This window comes from Cebus imitator, unplaced genomic scaffold, assembly GCF_001604975.1.
Source record: "Cebus imitator isolate Cc_AM_T3 unplaced genomic scaffold, Cebus_imitator-1.0 Scaffold51, whole genome shotgun sequence".
Taxonomy (NCBI): domain Eukaryota; kingdom Metazoa; phylum Chordata; class Mammalia; order Primates; family Cebidae; genus Cebus; species Cebus imitator.
Window position 1 is genome coordinate 11,507,639 of NW_016107366.1, and position 19,698 is coordinate 11,527,336.

The 19,698-nt window shown below is 46.2% G+C and overlaps 1 protein-coding gene across 1 annotated transcript in view; it reads right to left on the reverse strand.

The window, feature by feature from the left end:
- The window catches only part of CSMD2 (CUB and Sushi multiple domains 2), a 616,956-nt gene that overhangs the window by 380,562 nt on the left and 216,696 nt on the right, over positions 1 to 19,698 (reverse strand). Inside the window, exon 5 of the mRNA XM_017527996.2 lies at positions 4,829 to 5,036. Within this exon, the coding sequence (XP_017383485.1) occupies positions 4,829 to 5,036 (208 nt within the window). The remainder of the gene's footprint in view (positions 1 to 4,828; positions 5,037 to 19,698) is intronic.

Sequence of the window (19,698 nt, forward strand, 5' to 3'; positions counted from 1 at the left end):
GCAGCTAACTGGCCAGTCTGGGGCTAGATCCAGGCACAGAGGTGATGCTATCACAATGTGCTTGCCAAGTGCAGCTCTAGGAAGATGGTTCCAACAAAAATCACTGTCCCCTCTTCTGACTCTGCAAGGACATCCTCCAGTTTCAGCCAGAGACTCTCCTCACACTGACCTTATTTGGGTTTCCAGGCAATTCCCCTGGAGGCTGGATCAGCCAGGGCACCCAGGCTGTGCCTTTCTGCTGGTGAGGTGCCACTGGGCTGGAAAGCTCATATGCTGGCTTCAGTGGGACCACCAAAAATCGGGCCAATGAGGATCTGCATTGCTGGAGTTGCCTCATTTTACTCTTTTCCTCTCAAAGCCTCATCCCAGGAGTATTGTACCTATTGTGAACCAGGCAGCAATTGCCATGTTTAGCCCTCTCAAAATGCTTTGTAGGCTGGTATACTGAGACCCATTTTTCATATGTGGAAACAGGCTCAGAAAAGCTGGTAAATATCCTAAGACAGCACAACTACTGAGAGGTGGCTGGTTTTTAGCTCAAGTTTGTCTGACTCCCAAGCCTGCCCCCTTCCCAGTTTGATGCCATGGAGCAGGCTTGATACCTAATTCCAGAGAAACTGTACAAACTTCCTCTCCCATATCATAGGAGGGGATGTCTGGCTTTTCCTCCTTTCTCATAGCCTGAGAGGGTTCTGGAGAGACTCAGATAGAGAGTACCGGGCATGAGACAGAGTAAGGAAGTGACAGATTCTGGATCTAGTGTCTTCTCAGGGGTCTTCACTTTGTTGATTTTCTCCACCAATGTAGAGGCCAGTTCTGTGATGGGTTGGGAACCATTTCTACTTGGTATAACATGATCCTGATATCCTCCAGGGACCTACATCCCCATATTGTTAAAAGGGTCTTCTGCATCCCCAGTCCCAGTCCTTTGAAAAAGCCCTGGGGCTTCATGAGGAAGCTTAGCAAAGGCGAGAGTGTTTTCTTAGAACATAATGGAAAGGAAAGAGCCAAATGACTGGGTCAGAGCAGAGCAGAGAAAGAAGACCCACCACCCTCACCCTCCAGCAGGGTCAGTGAGAGAAAATCTGGCCCCTATATCGAACTGGAAATGGAACTGTGTATAAGGGGGGCAGGAGTGTATACATGTGCTTAAGGTGGTCAGCAGGGGGTGCGAGGGGTGACTTGGTGATGTGAATTTGGTAGTGACTTGGAAGGGTATGTGTCAGAGGTGATTTGGTAGTGTGTGTGTGTGTGTGTGTGTGTGTGTTGGGGTGAGGGTTGCATACATCTATGTGTAGTCAGGGTGCAACACCAAATCTCTGTGAGTTGTAACCCTTGGTCAGCCCAAGCCCAGCTTTTGCTCATGGTCACACACACACACACACACATACACACACACACATACACACAAAGCAATTAACTTTTAGGGGAAGTAAGTCTAAAATACTAGAGAATCAACATGTCAGAGCTACGGAGTTCAGTGCTCACCATAGTAACAGTTTTTTCCTGTTCAAAACATGTATTGTTGGATTGCCACAGGCTCGTCCAGGACCAGCAACACAGGGAGAATTGGTCCACGGATTGCTGCATATATATTGTTGGACACTCAGGTGATGGGCACACACTGTTATTTATGGGTGCTCCCCCCATGCTATCTTTCATGATGTCAGCACAACACTTCCAATTGATTATTTCCTGCCACAGTTTTGGCTTTGAATTGTCCTTTGTTTTATGAATAATATTCTGAGTAGTTGGCAGATTTTCTTCTAATATCCTTACTTGGCAAAATAAAAAATGACCACTCCTAGGTTTTGCCAATTGTTTGGAAATTTTACTAGTCCAGAAGCCCTAATTTAAACTCTCCTGTTGTTATCCCATTGAGGGGGAGGAGAAGAGTGGGGAAATGGAGTCAGGGATATTGCATGCCACTCTCCCTTCTGAATCAGTGGGAACTTGCTATCTGGTAAGGAAGGTAGGGGATTTTTTTTTCTATCAAAGGAATTCCTGTCTTCTTGATAGGTGAAGGGGTTGCCCAGGTGCCCAAATCCATCTTTGCTAACAGGATCTGTTGTTTTTCTATGCCTTGGTACAGAATGCAAGAGAACAGCCTGAAATCTTAATATATGCTTACAAAAGCAGTATACTCATAAACCAGAAGCATCAAATTTTTACAGGAATCTGGGGATCCATAAAGGAGAGGGGCAAGGGAGAGAGCTGATTCTTCCCACACATACGTCCTGAGCATCCAAGTTTGTTTATCCATAATTGCTATGCAAGTATAAATTAGAACAACAAATGCATCCTGCCTGGCAGTGGTGACACCAACCCTGTAAATAGTTATAATTTAATCTTATAGCAAAGAGTTCTGAATGACTCCCCTAACAATTTCCTCTGCTTAGTTCCTTATCCACTGAGTGACTTAATAGGAAAAGGAATACTCTTTCAGATTTGTTTCACTCCAAAAGTTTGGACAATGTGTAGACTCACACCTGGAGGGCAGAAGCTGTAGGAGACCATTTGGCCCGCAGATAAACAAATGAGTCGAAAAGGCCTTGGGACTGGAAGAGAGGGAACTGGCAAGGATATTCATCTTGGCACCTGTTTTTAGAAGTGAAAACTTGGGAATCGCCTAACAAGAGGTCTGATAAGTAAACTATGCTACAGTCTTAAAAGGGAACGCTACATAGCCCAGAAAACACATTACAGATATGGCGTGTCATAATAGCATGCTGTCAGGGCTTAGGAGACAGGCTTTGGAATCAGATTAACCTGGGGCTGAATCCCAGCTCTTCTCCTTACTAGCTGTGTGACCTTGAGCAAGTAGTATAACCTCTCTGGGCCTCCTTTTCCTCTTCTGTAAAAGGAGGAAAACTATGCTATCTACTTCACAGAATCTTTATGAAGATGAAATGAAGTTATAGCTCTAAAGAGCTTATAACCTATCTGGCACACATTGATAGTAAAGGGTCAACAAATGATATTATTATCAAACCTTGTATATTTTGGAGGCATCGGTAATGGTATAGGAAAACATTTCATGACACAATGATTAGCTAAAAATATGTAACTACAGATATTTTTAGATCCTAATTTGGTAATATTAAAATATATATAAATAGCCAGCTAGCTTAATCTTAGGCTAAGAAAAAAGGTCAAAGGTGAGTACACTGAAATTTTAATAGTTTTAATTTTTCCATATCTTTGTAGATTTTCCATGTTTTCTACCAGGAGCATATGTATGACATTTACAGTCAGTAACAGGAATTTTACAAAAAGAGGCGGAGGTCCGAGGGTCTTCACACTGGGCTGGTCGTCGGGATTCCAGTTGAGTGAAGACGCACCTGAACCTTCAACCCAACTCCCAGCTTAAAATAACCAGCTGTTGTTGCTCCTGGACTAGTTTATAGAACATCAACCTCCACAGAGCAGGCTGTCCTCGCTCACATGTGCTTCTCTCAGCCCCCTGACCAGGATATGAAATGACCTGGCCAGCTTCCTGCAACAAGCTCACGGTAACACCAGAGTCTTCTGACTCCCACGTCAGCACACCTTCCACTGCACCAGGAAACTTGAGTTTTCCAATTACACTAGCTCCCAAATCTGAGCCTATATTTGGGGAAAATCCATTCCCACTTTATCCCTCTTAAATATTTAATGGTCACACTTGGCTCCTACCATGGGTTTGTCTGATTTTCTTACCAAAGAGACAATGAGCTCCTCAAAAAACCATGTCTTACTCAACTGTGTCTCTACCACCATGAAACCTGGCATGGGAGGTGTGCAATAGACCTGCCCCGTTCCCCTCCTCTCCTCCTCTCCCTCCCGTCTTCCTCCTCCCTACTCCCACTGACTGCCATGTCTCTGTATTTCCTAGGATCTGTCCTTCTCTGACTCTTGTAGTTACCCACTTTCTGCTCCATTCAGAATCCTCAGTGACACCTCCTCTACCCCTAACTCCATGCACTGATCCCCGCCTTCCCCTGACACCATGCAGCAACTAAGGCTCCAACGATGCCCATCTTTGCCTAAAGTACACCTGGACATATCCTTATATTGGCTCCTGATGTGCTAACAAAGGTCCTCCTGATAACACAGCCACAATAAGAATACCACTTGTGATTCTTGTCACCCAAACAGGAGGCCAGATACTTCCTTAAGCCAAACTCAGTTTGAGCACATCCTGTGAGCCTAAGTCTGGAGGACAATAAGCCATGATGGCTGTAAATCCTCAGTAACTCATATCCTCCCTAGCCCAACAGCAACTGAGACTCTCTATGGAGCACACCACAGAAAAGCCTGCACTTTTTAGCAAAGCCAGAACAAGACGGAGAAGGTTCGTCCTTCCCTTCAGACACTGAGACATAATGCCCTTCTGATGTCTCAGGACCCTTGGAGTGGGAAGAATTAAGACTAAAAATGTTCTGATCTCAGCAATTGCCACTTACGGTTCTTGTCCCTTTTTGGATGCTATGCATATATCTTCCAGAAACGGAACAATATTTCAAATCTTTTTACTAGACCTGTCCACATCCTGAGACCAGGACATTTTTAATCTTAATACAAGTTATTCAACCAAGACCCATCATAAAATTCTTCAGCAAGAACATGTTTCAAATCAAATATCAAATTCACTATAAAAATTTAGCCCAGCTCTAAAAACATGCAGTGGTTTTTCATTAGGATTAGATGAAAAGACTCCAAAAGTAGGTGTAAGGAAGTGGTTAAGACGCCTCTGGCTGCAGGTCCAGGCACTAAGGAGACTGTAAGCATCCCAGTAATTCACAGTTGCAGAGAATAGGGTAGGAAAGGAAGGGGGTGTTGTGCTTACCAGAGGGAGGAGCCTTCCGTCCCAGTGACTTCCAGAAAGTCGTAACCATCCTCCAGCTGGAAGTCAATAAAGACCAGGGCGATGGTGTCTCCCAGCTCAGCCAGGATGGTCCACGTGCAGTCGGCATTGTTATGGTACTCCGAGGGGAAGTGGGGGCTGGAGATGATGCCACTCTGGCCCCGCAGAGTCCCACCACAGGCATCATCGGCTGTGGGCACAGAGACAAGAGGCTCACATGAGTGGTCTGGTTTTCAAGCCCTAGCACTCACCATGGGCTTTACCTGCAACACATCTTTCTGTCTTCCAAGAATACAGTTCACAGTGTGCGGACTAGATAAAGCAGCAAATAACTTTGTTTGGATGAGTCCATCTGAGAAGGCTTAACAGAGGAAGTTTCATTAGAGCTGGGTTTTGAAGAATGAGTAGGAGTTCACTAGATAGAGAAGAAAGGGAAGGACATTTCAGGGAAGAAGGAACCCAGTGGTCATAAGCACAGAAGTATAAATGTGCAAGGCATGTCTAAATAGCTCTAGATGGCTCATCACAGGGTAAAAAGAGGAATAATATAGTAATGGCATATAGGAGAAGTCGCATGGCAGAGAACACTGAGCCAAAAAGATTTGGAGGTGGGAGTGCATTGGAAGGGAAATGGATTTTAGGGTCAGGAAGGTCTAGATTTGAATTTAGGCTCCACAATTTCCCAGCCATCTGCATAACTTTGGAGAATTTATTTTTTTAAGCCTCAGTTTGCTTCTCTGTTGTGATAACTGTATTAGATAATTAACTTGATGGTACCTAGCATTAGCCAGTGACTTACATGTGGTAGATGCTAATGCTAGGTTCTCCTTTTTCCTTCCACTTCATCTTGAGGATCAAAGCAGTGAAGAAATATGATTAAACTTGCATTTTAGAAAGAACACACGCTATGGTATAAAGGAGGTCTGAGTCAGGGAAGCACATGGGATGCTCTTGGTATCACCAAAGTCACCGAAGTCCAGGTGAGGCTGGATGAGATTGAGCTAAGGTCACGGGGAGGGTGGGAGAGGACTTATTTGAGAGATATTTAGGAAGCAGGACCTCCAGGCCTCAGCAACTAGGAGGTATAAAATCCAGGTTGCTGGTGTAAGCCTTTGGATGGATGAAAGGTACTATTTCTTGGGGCAGAAAACCCAGGAAGGGAGCACCTTATGGTATGGAAAGCAACGAGGAGTTCAGTTTTGGACACACAGAAGTGAGTATGTCTGTGAGGCATCTAATGGTGAGATCAGATTAACAGATATATAGAAGTCATCTGGGCTAGAGATAAAAGTGATCTTGTTTAGCAGCTCTGAACTACTCTTATTAATGTTGTTTTACAGGGTCAAGAGAATCATGAGCCAACTCATAGCATTTCTCAATGCTAACTCCTAAGTTTGTGTGAGTGCAGAAATGTAAGAAATACACCTACTCTACCAGAGTAGGTGCTTGTGAAGGTTTCCCTCCCACATCCATTAACTGAGCACCTACTGTGGGGCAAATACTGGGCTACAGCCAGCACTACAATGTGAAAAGCTTGATTTCCTCTCTGCCCTCAAGTGCTTCTCAGAGAGGAGGTGAGCAGGCAAGCCAGCAATGGCAACATAGAATTGTTATAATGGAGATGCTGAAGGCACAGTGATAGCACATAGGTAGAAAGGGCTTTATGGATGAGACAGCATTTTTATTAATATATTAATCCATTCATTCAACAAATGCTAACTGAACACCTACTATGTGCCAGTCACTGTTCTAGGTGCTGGGGATTCAGCTGTGAATAAAACAAACAAAAATTCCTATCATCCCAGAGCTTACATTCTGATCAGAAGGATAAAGACAATTCCAAGATAAATAATTAACTCTATGGTAAATGAGGTGTTAAGTGCAGAGGAAAATGGGGTGTCTGGTGTTGGGAGTGGGGGTGTGGACATTTCAGAAAGGGTGGTCAGAGAAGACCCCACTGAGAAGTCAACACTTGAGCCAATACCTGAAGGAGTGAGAAAGAAAGTCACATGGGAAAGAGCATTCCAGACAGATAGAACAGCAAATGCAAAGGCCACAGGGTGCAGAGGCCTGGCACCATTGAAGAGCATCAAGAGACCCAAGGGGCTTGAATGCAGGAAGAAGAAGGAAAGTGGCAGGGGATAAGGTCAGCAGAGGCAGGGCCACTGAGGGCCTGAGAGGCCACTGTAAGGATGTGGACTTTTACTCTGAATAAGTTGAGAAGCCAGTGGAGGGTTCTGGGCTGAGGATGATATGGTCTCATTTGTGTATTAACAGGATCCCTTGGGCTTCCAGGTAAATAGCAGACCAAAGAGGGCAAGGGAAGAAGCTGGGGGCCTCTTGAAGCTACCATGATAATTCAATGACAGACGATGGTGGCTTAGACCAGGTGGTAACCGTGAGACGTAGAGTCTGGCTTCATTTCAAACACTGAGCTGGCAGCATACATCAGCTGAGGGCTGCCTGCTTGGTAGGCCTCAGGGGAGAGGGTGTCTTAGGCAGAAAAACAGAAAGGGCAGTTCAAGTTTGGGGAGTGTGGCATGTTTAGGGACTTACTAGGCAGGGCCGTCTGAACTTAAAGGGGCATGCAGAGATGACAGAGCTGGGCTAGGCAGGAAGGCAAGAGCTGGACCATGAAGGGCCTTGAATGCCAAGTAGAGGAGCTGAGGTTCTATTCCCCTCCCCTCTTCTGGCTTTGCTCAACCCAGCTGCCCAGGCCCCAGGAAGCAGGAAGGTAGGCAAGATTGGCCTTGCTTGGCTTTAAATCCAGTTTAGTGTTGCTGTTGATTTGTTTTATCAAGTTGCACAGTATTTCCGCCTTGGGTATCTCTCTGGCAGGAGGCTATGAAGTCTGGCATCTGAGGCAGAGTTTGTCTCCTTCTGATGTAAATAAATTCACCGTGAACATTACCAGGGAGATAAGCCACAGGAGCCAGCCAGCGAATGGGAGATTTGTCAATGTCGTTCCCAGAAAGCAGTGGGCCCACTGGTCCCTGACAGTCCTGTCACTGGCCCTCACTATACCAGGTGGAACTGACTTCAGCCCTGGGCACAATGGCTGAGTCTTGACTGCACTGGGGCAAGGGATCATGGTGAAGGAAGGGACATTTAGCCTGAATCTTCAAAAAGGAGTAGGAGTGTGCCGGAAGGGGAAGAAATAGAAGAGTTCCAGGTGGAGCAAACAGGTCCTCGGAGGCAAGAAGGTCTGGATGGGCACGCTGCTTGGGGAAAGGCTTTGATGGTACTGCCGAGGTGTTTGGACTTTCCTCTGCAGGTGCAGGGGAGCCATGGTAGGTGTGGAAAAGAGGGTTTTCGGCAGGAAGTACAAGTCCAGACCTATTTTAGAAGGATGATTTGGTCCCCTAGTAATGGATGAATGGTGTGGTTTGGCAGGAGTGGAAGGTAGCCAGTGGGGAGACCAGAGATAGAGAACGGAGAAGAGGTTGTTCCCATCATCGAAGCTGCAACTAGGCAGGGAGGAAAGAGGAGCAGCAGGAAGAGATTTAGGAGGCTGGCTGTGGAGGAACAAGAGGGTGTGGTCTCCAACAGAGAGTGGAAGGTGAAGGAGAGAGCAGAGACAGGGACACTAGAGGAGATGCAGCTCTTCAGGAAGAGTGACAGCCCCTCCTCCCCTCTTCCCCATTCCCTTATTGAGTGTGAGATCCTGAGGAATAAACAGGTGGGGATGCCTACAAGCCTGGGATCCCAGAGACTGTGAGGCAAGGAATCAGTAGGACCAAGAGGGACCTCCCCCTTCTCCAAGAGAGGAGAAGAATGGGGACTGAACAGACATGTACGGAGCAGGGAGAAGCAAAGATACCCGAAAGAAGGGAGGGTGGGAAAGGAAGGGCATTCAGGTGCAAAAGTGAGCAGGGGCCAAACGGAAACATCAGAGGGGGAGGGAATGGCTCAGGAGGTGGGGAGCAGGTGCAGCCACTCTGTGTGGACAAGTCTCCAACCAGGCCCTTGGTCCACGTGGTCTCATTTAATCTGGCCTGCAAATCCAGGCAGACAACCAAGAATTCCAGACGGAGAGCAGGTCTTGGGGGAAACACAGTGACTCCAGAGCTTTCTGCCTACTTCCAGTCTTAGAACCCCAAGCAGATATTCCACATTGCTCTCAAACCCAACCCAACCCAAACTGCTCTCATCCTTTCCTCCGAGGAACCTAGCCTTCTTTCTGACTTTCCCATCTTGGAGTGTCAGCACTATTCACCCACTTCCTCATGCCAGAGGCTCAGGGGACATCCTCAACTCCTCCCGCACTCCCACATCCAGCCAGGGACTCACCTGGCAGTCCACCTAGGTGGTGCTCAATCTTGTCCCCCGCCATCACTGCCACTGCTGTACTCCAAGTTGACCACACCCATGAAGCCGCCTCCTGGTCTCCAAGCCTCCTCCTTCCTCCTCCAGTCCATCCATTCCTTTTGTTTTTCAGTTTTAAAATTTTACTTTTAATTGACAATAATTGTATACCCTTATGGAATACACTGTCATCTTTTGATACATGTATTGTAGAATAATTAAATCAAGATAATTAACCTATCAATCACCTCACATACTTATTTTTTTGCATTGAGAACTTTATCTTGGAGCGCTCCTTTTAAAAAAGGTTATTGTTACAAAACATTTGTACATTTTTTTGGGGCATGGGTGATTTTTTTTGACATGCATAGTAGGCGACATAGTTTGGATGGCCCACCCAAATCTCATGTTGAAATGTAATCCCCAATACTGGAGGTGGGGCCTGGTGGGAGGTGTGTGGGTCATGGAGATGGATGCTTCATGGTTTGGGGCTGTCCTTGTGAGAGTGAGTGAGTCATCTCTAGATCGGATTGTTGAAAATTGTGTGGTGCCTCCCCCTCACTCTCTCTCTCTCTTGCTCTGGTGATGTGATGTGCCTGCTCCCACTTCACCTTCCACCATGAGTAAAAGCTCCTTGAGGCCTCCCTAGAAGTTGAGCAGCTGCCGATGCTATGCCTCCTGTACAGCCTGTGGAACCATGAGCCAATTAAAGCTCTTTTCTTTATAAATTACCCAGTCTCAGGCATTTCTTTACAGCAATACAAGAAAAGCCTAACACAGTATGTATCATGATCCAGTCAGGGTATTTAGGGTATCCATCACCTCAAGGGTTTATCATTTTTATGTGTTGGGAACATTTCAAGTTCTCTCTTCCAGCTATTTTGAAATATACAATACACCGTTGTTTTAACTATAGTCACCGTACTCTGCTATTGAACATTAGAACTCATTCTTCCTTCTACCGAACTCAGGGGTCCCCAACCCCTGGGCCACGGAACAGGACCTGTTAAGACCTGGGCTGCACAGCAGGAGGTGAGTGTTGCACTAGTTATCTAATGCCTGATGATCTGAGGTGGAACAGTTTCATCCTGAAACCATCCCCCACCTCCTGTCCATGGAAAAATTGTCTTCCATGAAACTGGCCCCTGGTGCCAAAAAGGTTGGGGACCACTGACCTAACTGTATGTTTGTGTCTGTTAACCAACCTGTCTTTATCCCTCACATCCTCCAACCCCTGACACACAGCCTTCCCATCCTCTGGCAACTATCAATCATTCTACTTTCAACTTCCATGAGATCCACTTTTTTAACTCCTCGTATGTGTGTTAGGTGATATTTGTCTTTCTGTGCCTGGCTTATTTCACTTAGCATAATGACCTCCAGTTCCACCCATGTTCCTGCAAATGACAGGATTTCATTCGTTCTTTTCTTTTTTTTTTAAAGTAGAGATGGGGTTGTGCTGGACATTGCCCAGGCTGAATTTGAACTCCTGGGCTCAAGAGATCCCTTGGCTCAGCCTCCTGAGTAACCAGGACAATGGGTGCATGCCACTGTACCTAGCTAATTTAATTTTTTAACATCTGAGTAGTATTCCACTGTGTGTGTGTGTGTGTGTGTGTGAGTGTGTGTGTGTGTATGTATATGTATGTATGTGTGTGTGCATATATATATGTATATATATACGTATATATATATATATCACATTTTCTTTATACATTTATCCAATGATGTGCACTTGGATTGATTCCATATCTTTGCTGTTATGAATTGTGTTTCAGTAAACATGGGGGTGTAGGTATCCCTTTGATATACTGATTTCCTTTCCTTTGGATAAATACTCTAGTGGAATTGCTGATCATATGGTAGTTCTATTTTTAGTCTTTTGAGAACTCTCCATACTGTTTTCTATAGTGGCTGTACTAATTTATATTCCCACCAACAAAGTATAAGAGTTCTCTTTTCTCCATATCCTTGCCAACATCTGTTGTTTTTTGCTTTTTTAATAATAGCCATTCTAACTAGGGTAAAATAATATCTCATTGTGATTTTGACTTGCACTTCTCTGATGATTAGAGATGCTGAACATCTTTTCCCATACCTGTTTGCCATTTTCATGTCTTCTTTTGAAAAATGTCTATTCATGTCCTTAGCTCACTTTTTAATGGGATTATCTGTTTTTTTTGCTTTTTAAGTTGCTTGAGTTACTTGTACATTCTGGACATTAGTCCCCCGTCAGATGAATAGTTTGCAAATATTTTCTCATCTTTAACAGGTTGTCTTTTCACTTTGTTGGCGGTTTCTTTTTCCGTGTAGAAGCTTTTTGGTTTAATATAGTCCCATTTGTCTATTTTTGTTTTTGTTGCTCGTGCTTTTTGGGTCTAAGCCATAAAAATCTTTGCCTAGACCAATATCCTGGAATAATTCCCCTATGTTTCCTTCCAGTAGTTTTATAGTTTCAGGTCTTAAGTTTAGGGTTTTAATTCATTTTAAGTTGATTTTTGCCTATGGTAAGAGATGAGGTTTAGTTTCATTTTTCTGCATATGGCTATCCAGTTTTCCCAGCATGATTAAAGTAAGTGTCCTTTCCCTAATGCATGTTTTTGGTGCCTTTGTTGAAAATCAGATGGCTATAAGTATGTGAATTTATTTCTGGGCTTTCCATTCTGTTCCATTCATCTATGTGTCTGTTTTTATACCAATACCATCCTATTTTGGTTACTATGGCCTTTTAATATATTTTGATGTCACGTAGCATGATGCTTACAGCTTTATTCTTCTTGCTCAAGATTGCATTGGCTATTCAGGCTTTTTGTTGTTGTTGTTGTTCCATATGAATTTTAGGATTGTTTCTTCTATTTCTGTGAAAAATGACACTGGTATTTTGATACGGATTTACACTGAATCTGTAGATTGCTTTGCAGCCTCTGTCCATTCTTCACAGAGGCCAGAGTAATACCGGAAAGCATGGGCCTGATTACGCCACTCTCTCTGTGGGAACTGTCAATAACCCCCATTGTCACTCAGGATAAACTGAAATACCCGATGCCTCACAAGGACCTCACAGGCCTTGCCTCATGCCAGTCTCTCCCTCCCTACTATCTGCAGCCACCCTGGCCTCCTCACAGTTCTTCTGATACACTTAGCATTTCCTTGTTCCAGGGCCTTTGAAAGTGTGATTTTCTCTTTCTGGAAACTTCTGCCCTATCTTGTTGGGCCTGACTGCCCCCCGCCCTCGGCCTTTAGGTTCCAATCCAAGCGCTGCTTCCGCAAGGATCTTTCCAGAAACAGAATAACCTCTCCCTCATCATATTATTTCTGAGCACCACATATCTTGCCATAACTAATAATTTTCCATAATTATGCCATTACTTAGCTAACGTGTAGACAGTAAACTCCATGAGAACAGAGGCCATGTCTGTTCTGTCCCTATCAACTAGCACATTTTCTGACATACAGCAGGTACTTGACTAATATCTGCCAAACAAATAAATGTAAGAGGAAACTGAAGCTCAAAGAGGTTAAGTAACTTTCTCAAGGTCATAGACCCTCTGGCATTAGGACGGTCGTCTCCTCCATCATAAGGCACATCCCTGCTTGTTAGTGGTTTGGTAAGGCATCCTGAGATTTTCAAGCGTCCTAACTATAGGCAATGATTTCTGGACTGTGCTAGAACTGAGGACTTGAGAACTTGAGATCTTCTGGCCAGAGCCACAAGTCCCCTCTGAAGGTGGCACCTTTAGCATTTTAGCCGACCCTGCCTCTTGGGCTTATCTAACACCCTGGCCCTCGCATTATCCTGTTTTGATTGAAGATCCTGCAGAAGCTGTTTAGAGGTTTTCTCACACTTTAAACAAGGCATCATATTTCATGGTTACAACTCCAGAGTCATAAAACATAACATTCAGCTGAGACCATAGTCCTTAAATGTTCATTTACACTTTCTCCTTCTCTGGCAATGGACATTTTGCACCACCATTAAGTCATGCATATTCTGAGGTGCAGGTGTGTTATGCTGATAGTTGCCTTTGCAAGTTTATGACTTTATTTATGATTGACTTTAAGTTCTACGGAAATCTCTTCAATTAACCATAATTTTAGAGAATGATCCCTCAGTTCTCTTTGGTGGCTGTTAACTCTACAATGGCTGACGAATTTCAGGTGGAAATGGAGAAAACAGGATTTTATCCTCTCCACTTCAGGCCAGCTGTAGGGTGCCATCTTGTATGCCTAGAAGATCTGGGGTCCTTGGAATTGGCTTCTGTTCATATCATCTTCCCCAGGACCCCTCAGCATCTATGGAAATGAAGATGCCAACAGGTCTCAAAGGAGAAGCCACCATCTTGCAATTCCAGTGCAAGACTGAGAGCACCAGGGCAGGAGTGCCCATAGCTGTTTCCCACCCCCTTTTCTTGTGCAGAATGGTTCAGTGTGCCTTTCCATGCTAGGGCCCCCATAACTTGCTCAACTTCCTCCGTCCCCTCTTCCTGGGGGCTTTGGACTCTACCCATTCATCCTTGGCTTTATCAATGACTCTCCTTAAAATGAAGAAATGACCAATTCTGAGAATATCACTTTTGTCCCCAGGTTCCTATAGATACAGCCATCTGACGTATCTTTCTGAGAAGACTGTAGACAGGACATGGTATTTGATTACATGACACTTCTTACTGAGCTTTCATTATGGGCCAGGCATTGTGCAAAATGCGTCATCTGCATTTTCTCCTTTAGCCCTCAAATCTTCGAGAGCGTAGGTATTATCATGCACAATTTTACAGATGAGAAAACAGAGGTTCAGTGAGTTTTTAAGACTTCCTGGTGGGCCACATAGATACTAACTGTTGGAGCTAGGGTTTGAACCAAAGACCTTATGACTCCAGGCCCACATCATTATCACCTATTTCTTTGCCTCCCGGGCTTCAGTCACTGTAATCCTGTTCCTGACATGAGCTAGGAGCAGGCTTCTGGAAGCACTAGACCCTGGAGGTGGGGTTTTCCAGGCATGAAGTGCCTCCTCCTGCTCCCCTCTCTTCTGCCTGGGGGGCTTCATGCTGCCTCAAAAGTGCTGGCCCAGCTCCCAGTGCTCAAGTGGAGGTGGGTGAACCTTGGGTCTGGCTTTCTTCATAAGAAGGATAAGTAGCTCCTAGCCCCCACCCTGAAGCAGAATCTGCCCAACAGAATGATCTCAGGCCCTTTCCTAGAGGTCTCTCTCCTAAGGAGCTCGTGGAACAAGGAAGGTCAAGAGGAAACCACAAAAGACTGCCAGTTCCTGACTGGTGGAGCCATGCAGGGAATGCGTGCACCTGCAGGCCAACCTCTCAGGCCCTGAACCACTAGGCTAGGGAAGCTCTGGAAATCATAGTGTCATTGTGAGTCTCCTGCTGTGGGCCAGAGGCCACCATCCTTGCCTGCAGTGGAGGGCGGTGGTCAAGATCATGGGTGTTACGCACGTGGACTTGGGTTGAATCCTGGCTCCACCGCTCTCTAGCTGTGTGATCACAGGCAAAGCACTGCACCTCTCTAGGCCTCAGTTTCCTCACTCGTAACAGGAGATAACAGTACCTTAACCTCCTCGGCATCTGTGAGGATTAAGAAAGGTAATGCAGGATGTGGTACTTAGGTAGGGCTCAATACATGGTGGCCAGTGAGGCTGTGGCAGTAAGACTGACAATGATAGATACCCCTCACTGAGTCATAACTATGAATAAGGCCCTCTGCTATGTGCTTAGCATTTATTAACTTGAGCCTTACTTCCAACTTGTGAGTTAAGTACTGTTATTATTCCCATTTACAAATGAGAAAACTGGGCATAGAGAGGTTGAGTAACTGGTCCAGCCAGTGGGTGTGAATGACAAGGCCAGGATTTGAATCCAGGTGGCTGGCCTCCAGAGCCCATGTTGTGAAATGTTCTTCTCTAGTAACAGTAATGGCAAAGGTGATGGAACGCTAGTGATCCCAGCAGCAGTAGAGGTACCCTATTGTAAAGAGTGGCATTGGGTAGCTGTGGTCCCTGCTGAGGCCCCAGTGCTTGGAATCACTCAAGGTCCACACTGCACCCAGCACAGTGTTGAGGGCCTTCTCCGTGTTGTTAAATTTGATCAACACAGTTAGGTCCAGCATACAGTGCCCAGACCCTCTTTGCTATCTACAGTGTTGCCCTAGGGTCTCTTATGCCTCTCTCAGATCTCTTTCTAGTTTAGGACTCCTTCTAGCTGCACAATGAATTTCCCCACTTGGATGTCTCACAGCATCTCAAACTTTACCTGGACAAAGTGAGCTGTCTTGATTCCCTTTAGGGCACATGCTTCCTGCCACCTGTGCCAGTCATCTCCATCTTGGTCACTGCCCTCCTCACCCACCATCTCTCCAGAAAAAAGCCTAGGAGTCAGCCTTGAGCCTTTATTCTATCAGTCATCCAATCCATCTGTAAGGTCTGTGGGCTGTACCCCCAAAGCACAGCCCCCATCTACGCCTGTCCCTCCACCTCTACTAGAGCCAACAGATGCATCTCAACCAAGATGCATCATCTCCAGCCTGGCTGCCCATAATAGCTGCCTCCCAACTGGTCTTCCTATGGTGCCTTTTGCCTAGCTAGTATCCAGAGTGATTTTTAAAAAAATTAAGTTATATTGAACTATACCTCTGCTTAAAACTCTCCCCTGGTTGCCTCCTGAACTCAGAACCAAGTCTGTACTTTTTAATTTATTTTTTTGAGATGGAGTCTCACTCTGTCACCCAGGCTGGAGTGCAGTGGTATGGTCTTGGCTCACTGCAACCTCCGCCTCCCAGGTTCAAGTGATTCTCCTGGCTCAGCCTCTGAGTAGCTGGAATTACAGGCACATGCCACCATATCTGGCTAATTTTTGTACTTTTAGTAGAGATGGGGTTTCACCATGTTGGTCAGGCTGGTCTCAAACTACTGACCATGTGATCCACCCACCCCAGCCTATACTTCTTATCCTGCTTCACCCCATCCCTGCCCTCTCCACCCACCCCTCACTCTACTTTTGCTGCAGGGACCTGTTTTCTGTTCCTCTATTGTGTGCAGCGCTTTCCCCACCTCAGGGCCTTTGCACTTGCTGCTTCTTTTGCCAGGAATGCCATTTTCCAGGTCTTCACAGGACAGGCTCCTTCTTGTCACTCAGGACTCAGTTCAGAGGCCACCTCCTCAGAGACGCCTCTCCTGACTGCTCCATCTAAAGCAGCTTTCCTCATCACTGGCTAAGACTTTACTTCCTCATAGCTCCTACCACCACCTGAAATTTGTTTTTTTTGTTTGTGTGTCTGTTTTCTGCCTCCTGGCTGCTAGAATGTAAACTCCAAGAGATCATGGAATTTGGTCTGACTTGTTCATCATTGCAATTCTCTGAATCTAGAAAAATATTTGGTACTTAATAGGCAGTCAATAAATGATAATTAGCTGGCGCATAACCGGCACTCAACAGAAAGTTGTTGAGTAGTCAAGTGAATGAATGAGGATGCAATCAGCCCTGTAAGGCTGCTACTTGTGTCCTACCTTTAAAACTCAGAGGCGTTTAAGCAGCACACTGGCAACCACACAGCTAGGGGCTGGCCTAGCTAGGGTCGAACCAGGGCCGTCTGACTCTATGCACTGTCCGTACCCGACACCACTGCTTCTGTTTCACATTCCGCAGGCTTCTTTACCTGGGCCAGAACATTTGGAATAAAGCTCAGCACTTGCTGTACGAGCTTCTGAAGACCAAATTCCCACTTCCTCAGGTACGGGGGCAGCCTGCCATGTTTGGCTTGAACTTCAGAGGCCAACCACTTCTTACTTAGGCCAGTTTTCTCCCTACTACCTGCCTCTCAGCCCCCAGCACATATGAACTCTGTCGCTTCCCCATGCAGCCTTCTTTGATCCAGGGCCAATGGCCCTCATAAGTCAGAGGCCTGTTGCTGAAATCCACCTGGTCCTTCTTGTGGATTAAAGAGAGGCCACAAAGCACAGCACCTCCCAGGGACCCCTGCCTTTGAAAATGTGCCCGGTGTGACACAAAGTGAAGGGAGGTCACAAGTCCCACCTCCTTCCCTCTGTCAGCTGGACCAAGCCTTGATGGGTCAGGATCTTTGGGAGGGGCCTTCTTGGGAGTCGGCCTCACACCTGCTCCCTATTCCCAGCTGCTACCCCAGTCTGTGCTGTCCCCAGACTAAGTCCACCCTCCAGCTGGGCACATGGCATTTCCTGGATGAAACAGACAAACACACGGCTCTCCAGTCTGCTCTGGGAAGCTCTGGACTTAAAGAGATTGTCACTCAGAGCTACTGGGCAGGTGGGGAAACCCAGGCTAGCAGTTTCCCTTTCGGGCTTGTATGCCAGCATGATTCTGATGGTGAATTAGACCCATCCAGACAGCCGTTCATTCAGCAAATATTTACGGACCACTGCCCAGTGGATGAGGTTTATCCGCTTGCAGATGCCAGCCCTTGAGAGTTCTACATGAGAAGAAGAAAGGCCAAAAGTCTTTTAATGCTTCCTGAGTATGAAATGGTTCACTCTGGCAAGACTGCCACCCCTTGCACAAGGTGGGTATATAGTGGGTACCCTTTGCTCCTGTTTAGTTTGGCCTCCTAAGGAAGAACAGTTTGAGAAATTACTTCCTTAAAATCACCGACATTACTGAGGATGTTTCTTAGGATATTCTTGCAGCTTGAGGGAATTAGAACAGAGAAATGAACCTGAAGGTAGGGGGGTGGCTGGGTGTGAGGGGAGGCCCTGGGGGGTCTGAGAGTTGGAGAGCCATTTTATTCTCTCCTAGCCTTTGAGCAGAACCACATCTCAGACCCTTCAGGCAGCAGGGGGCTGGAAGCAGGACTTGACATCCTCAGCTGGCTTCCCTAGGGCATTTGGGAGGGAATATTCTCTAGTGTGGCTAAAGTGGAAGCTACTTAAAATAAGTCTAAGAGACATACTAGAAAGATTGGTGTGAGACTCTTTCTGGAAGAGTCTTGTGCTCTGTGCTAAGGAATCAGTGATGAAGAGCCACTAAGTGACTGGTAACTTTATCAGATTTGTGCCTTAGAAAGTTCTCCCCACAGTACAGGTAGAAATGAGCTGGTGTGAGCAGGGGAGAACTGGGGCACACCTGGTTACAAAGGGTCACCTTCAGTGAGGCAGGTGAGAGATGAGAGAGCCTGGACCATCATTTGAAGAGTGACAGAGACGTGGAAGGGTGGGCTGGTGCAGAGGGACATGGGGGCCAATGGTGCGATGTGAGAGCAAGAAAAGCGAGAGTGTAAGCTGAGAGAGGGGTGGGGACACTCTTCACGGAGCTGGGGAAGGCAGCAAAAAGAGCAGGTTTGGGGAAAGCAGGAAGACTGATGTTTTAATGGGCCAAGTTTGAAACACATCCTAAAGAGAACTTAAGCACAGTTCACTATCCACATGGTCCTGAAGTTCAAGACAGAGAATGGGGTTGGAGGTGGGGATCAGAGAGTTGCCCCCTAGTAGCAATTACAGCCACACAAATGAGAAATTCCAAGAGATGCAAGAAGTCCCCAGAGAAGAGGCTGAGCTGGTCCTTTAGTATTTAAGGGGAAGGAGTGGGGAAAGTCAGTGAAGGAGAAGGAGGGAAAGAATCATCATCATTTCAGAAGCTGAAAAAAGAATTGAAAGACTTCAGAGTCGTGCCACAAAAAGACATGCCACCCCCGCCCAGGCCCATGCATTACTGTGGTGTGAATGCTGGAAGATTGGCCTCTCTCCGCCCTGCTGCTTCCCATGGAAAGGCCAGCCCTTGCTGCCTGCTGTGCCTGGACACAAAGACACTAGGCTGTGGGCCTTGATCCGACCTGGAAGCTCTCCATGAGGTGGAAGGCCTCCATGAGATGGAAGACCTCCATGAGACAGCACTCATCACTTCTCTCTGATTTGTGGGGTAACAAAAATATATGTTAACATCCAGCTGCAGCGTTTCTTATAGGATGAGAGTTCTCTTTGTTCAGGAAAATATTACCTTATACCTAAATATCTTGGATGAGGAAGGGAGACATCAGATGCAAGGAGATGGTAAAACCAAGAGGAAACCAGGCTCTGGTGCCTAAGAAATTGATGGACATTCTGAAATGGGCTCAAGGTGCAGGTGGCATCAAGGCAGAAGAGGCTGGAGAAAGGAGAGAGGGTACACTGCACATCACAGGGGAACCTGGAGCCTGCCAAGACAGAAGCCAGGGGAAGCTTCCCGGGAGGAGGGGCCAAAAGACTTTGCAGCTCCTGGCTGCTCATAGTTTCGTTTTAAGTCATCTGCATTGCTGAGATGTAAGCTCCTTGCGTTGCCACACCTTCCATAAAGCCTGAACTACATGCAGACGCCTTCGTTGGTGGTTTTGTTTGTTGGATTGTGTTTTGTCTTTTGGAGAAGCAGGGTCCCAAGAAAAATGGACCCAGTTCCCAACCTAAGTTGGCAGAGAAGAACCAGGAGAAGGGAGGCATGGCAGTGAGTTCAAGGTTTGGAGGAGGCTAAAGCTGACAGATTCCTGGAGGTATTAGGAGGGTTAGTGGATTTTTACCATATTAGCATGGGATATTGCTG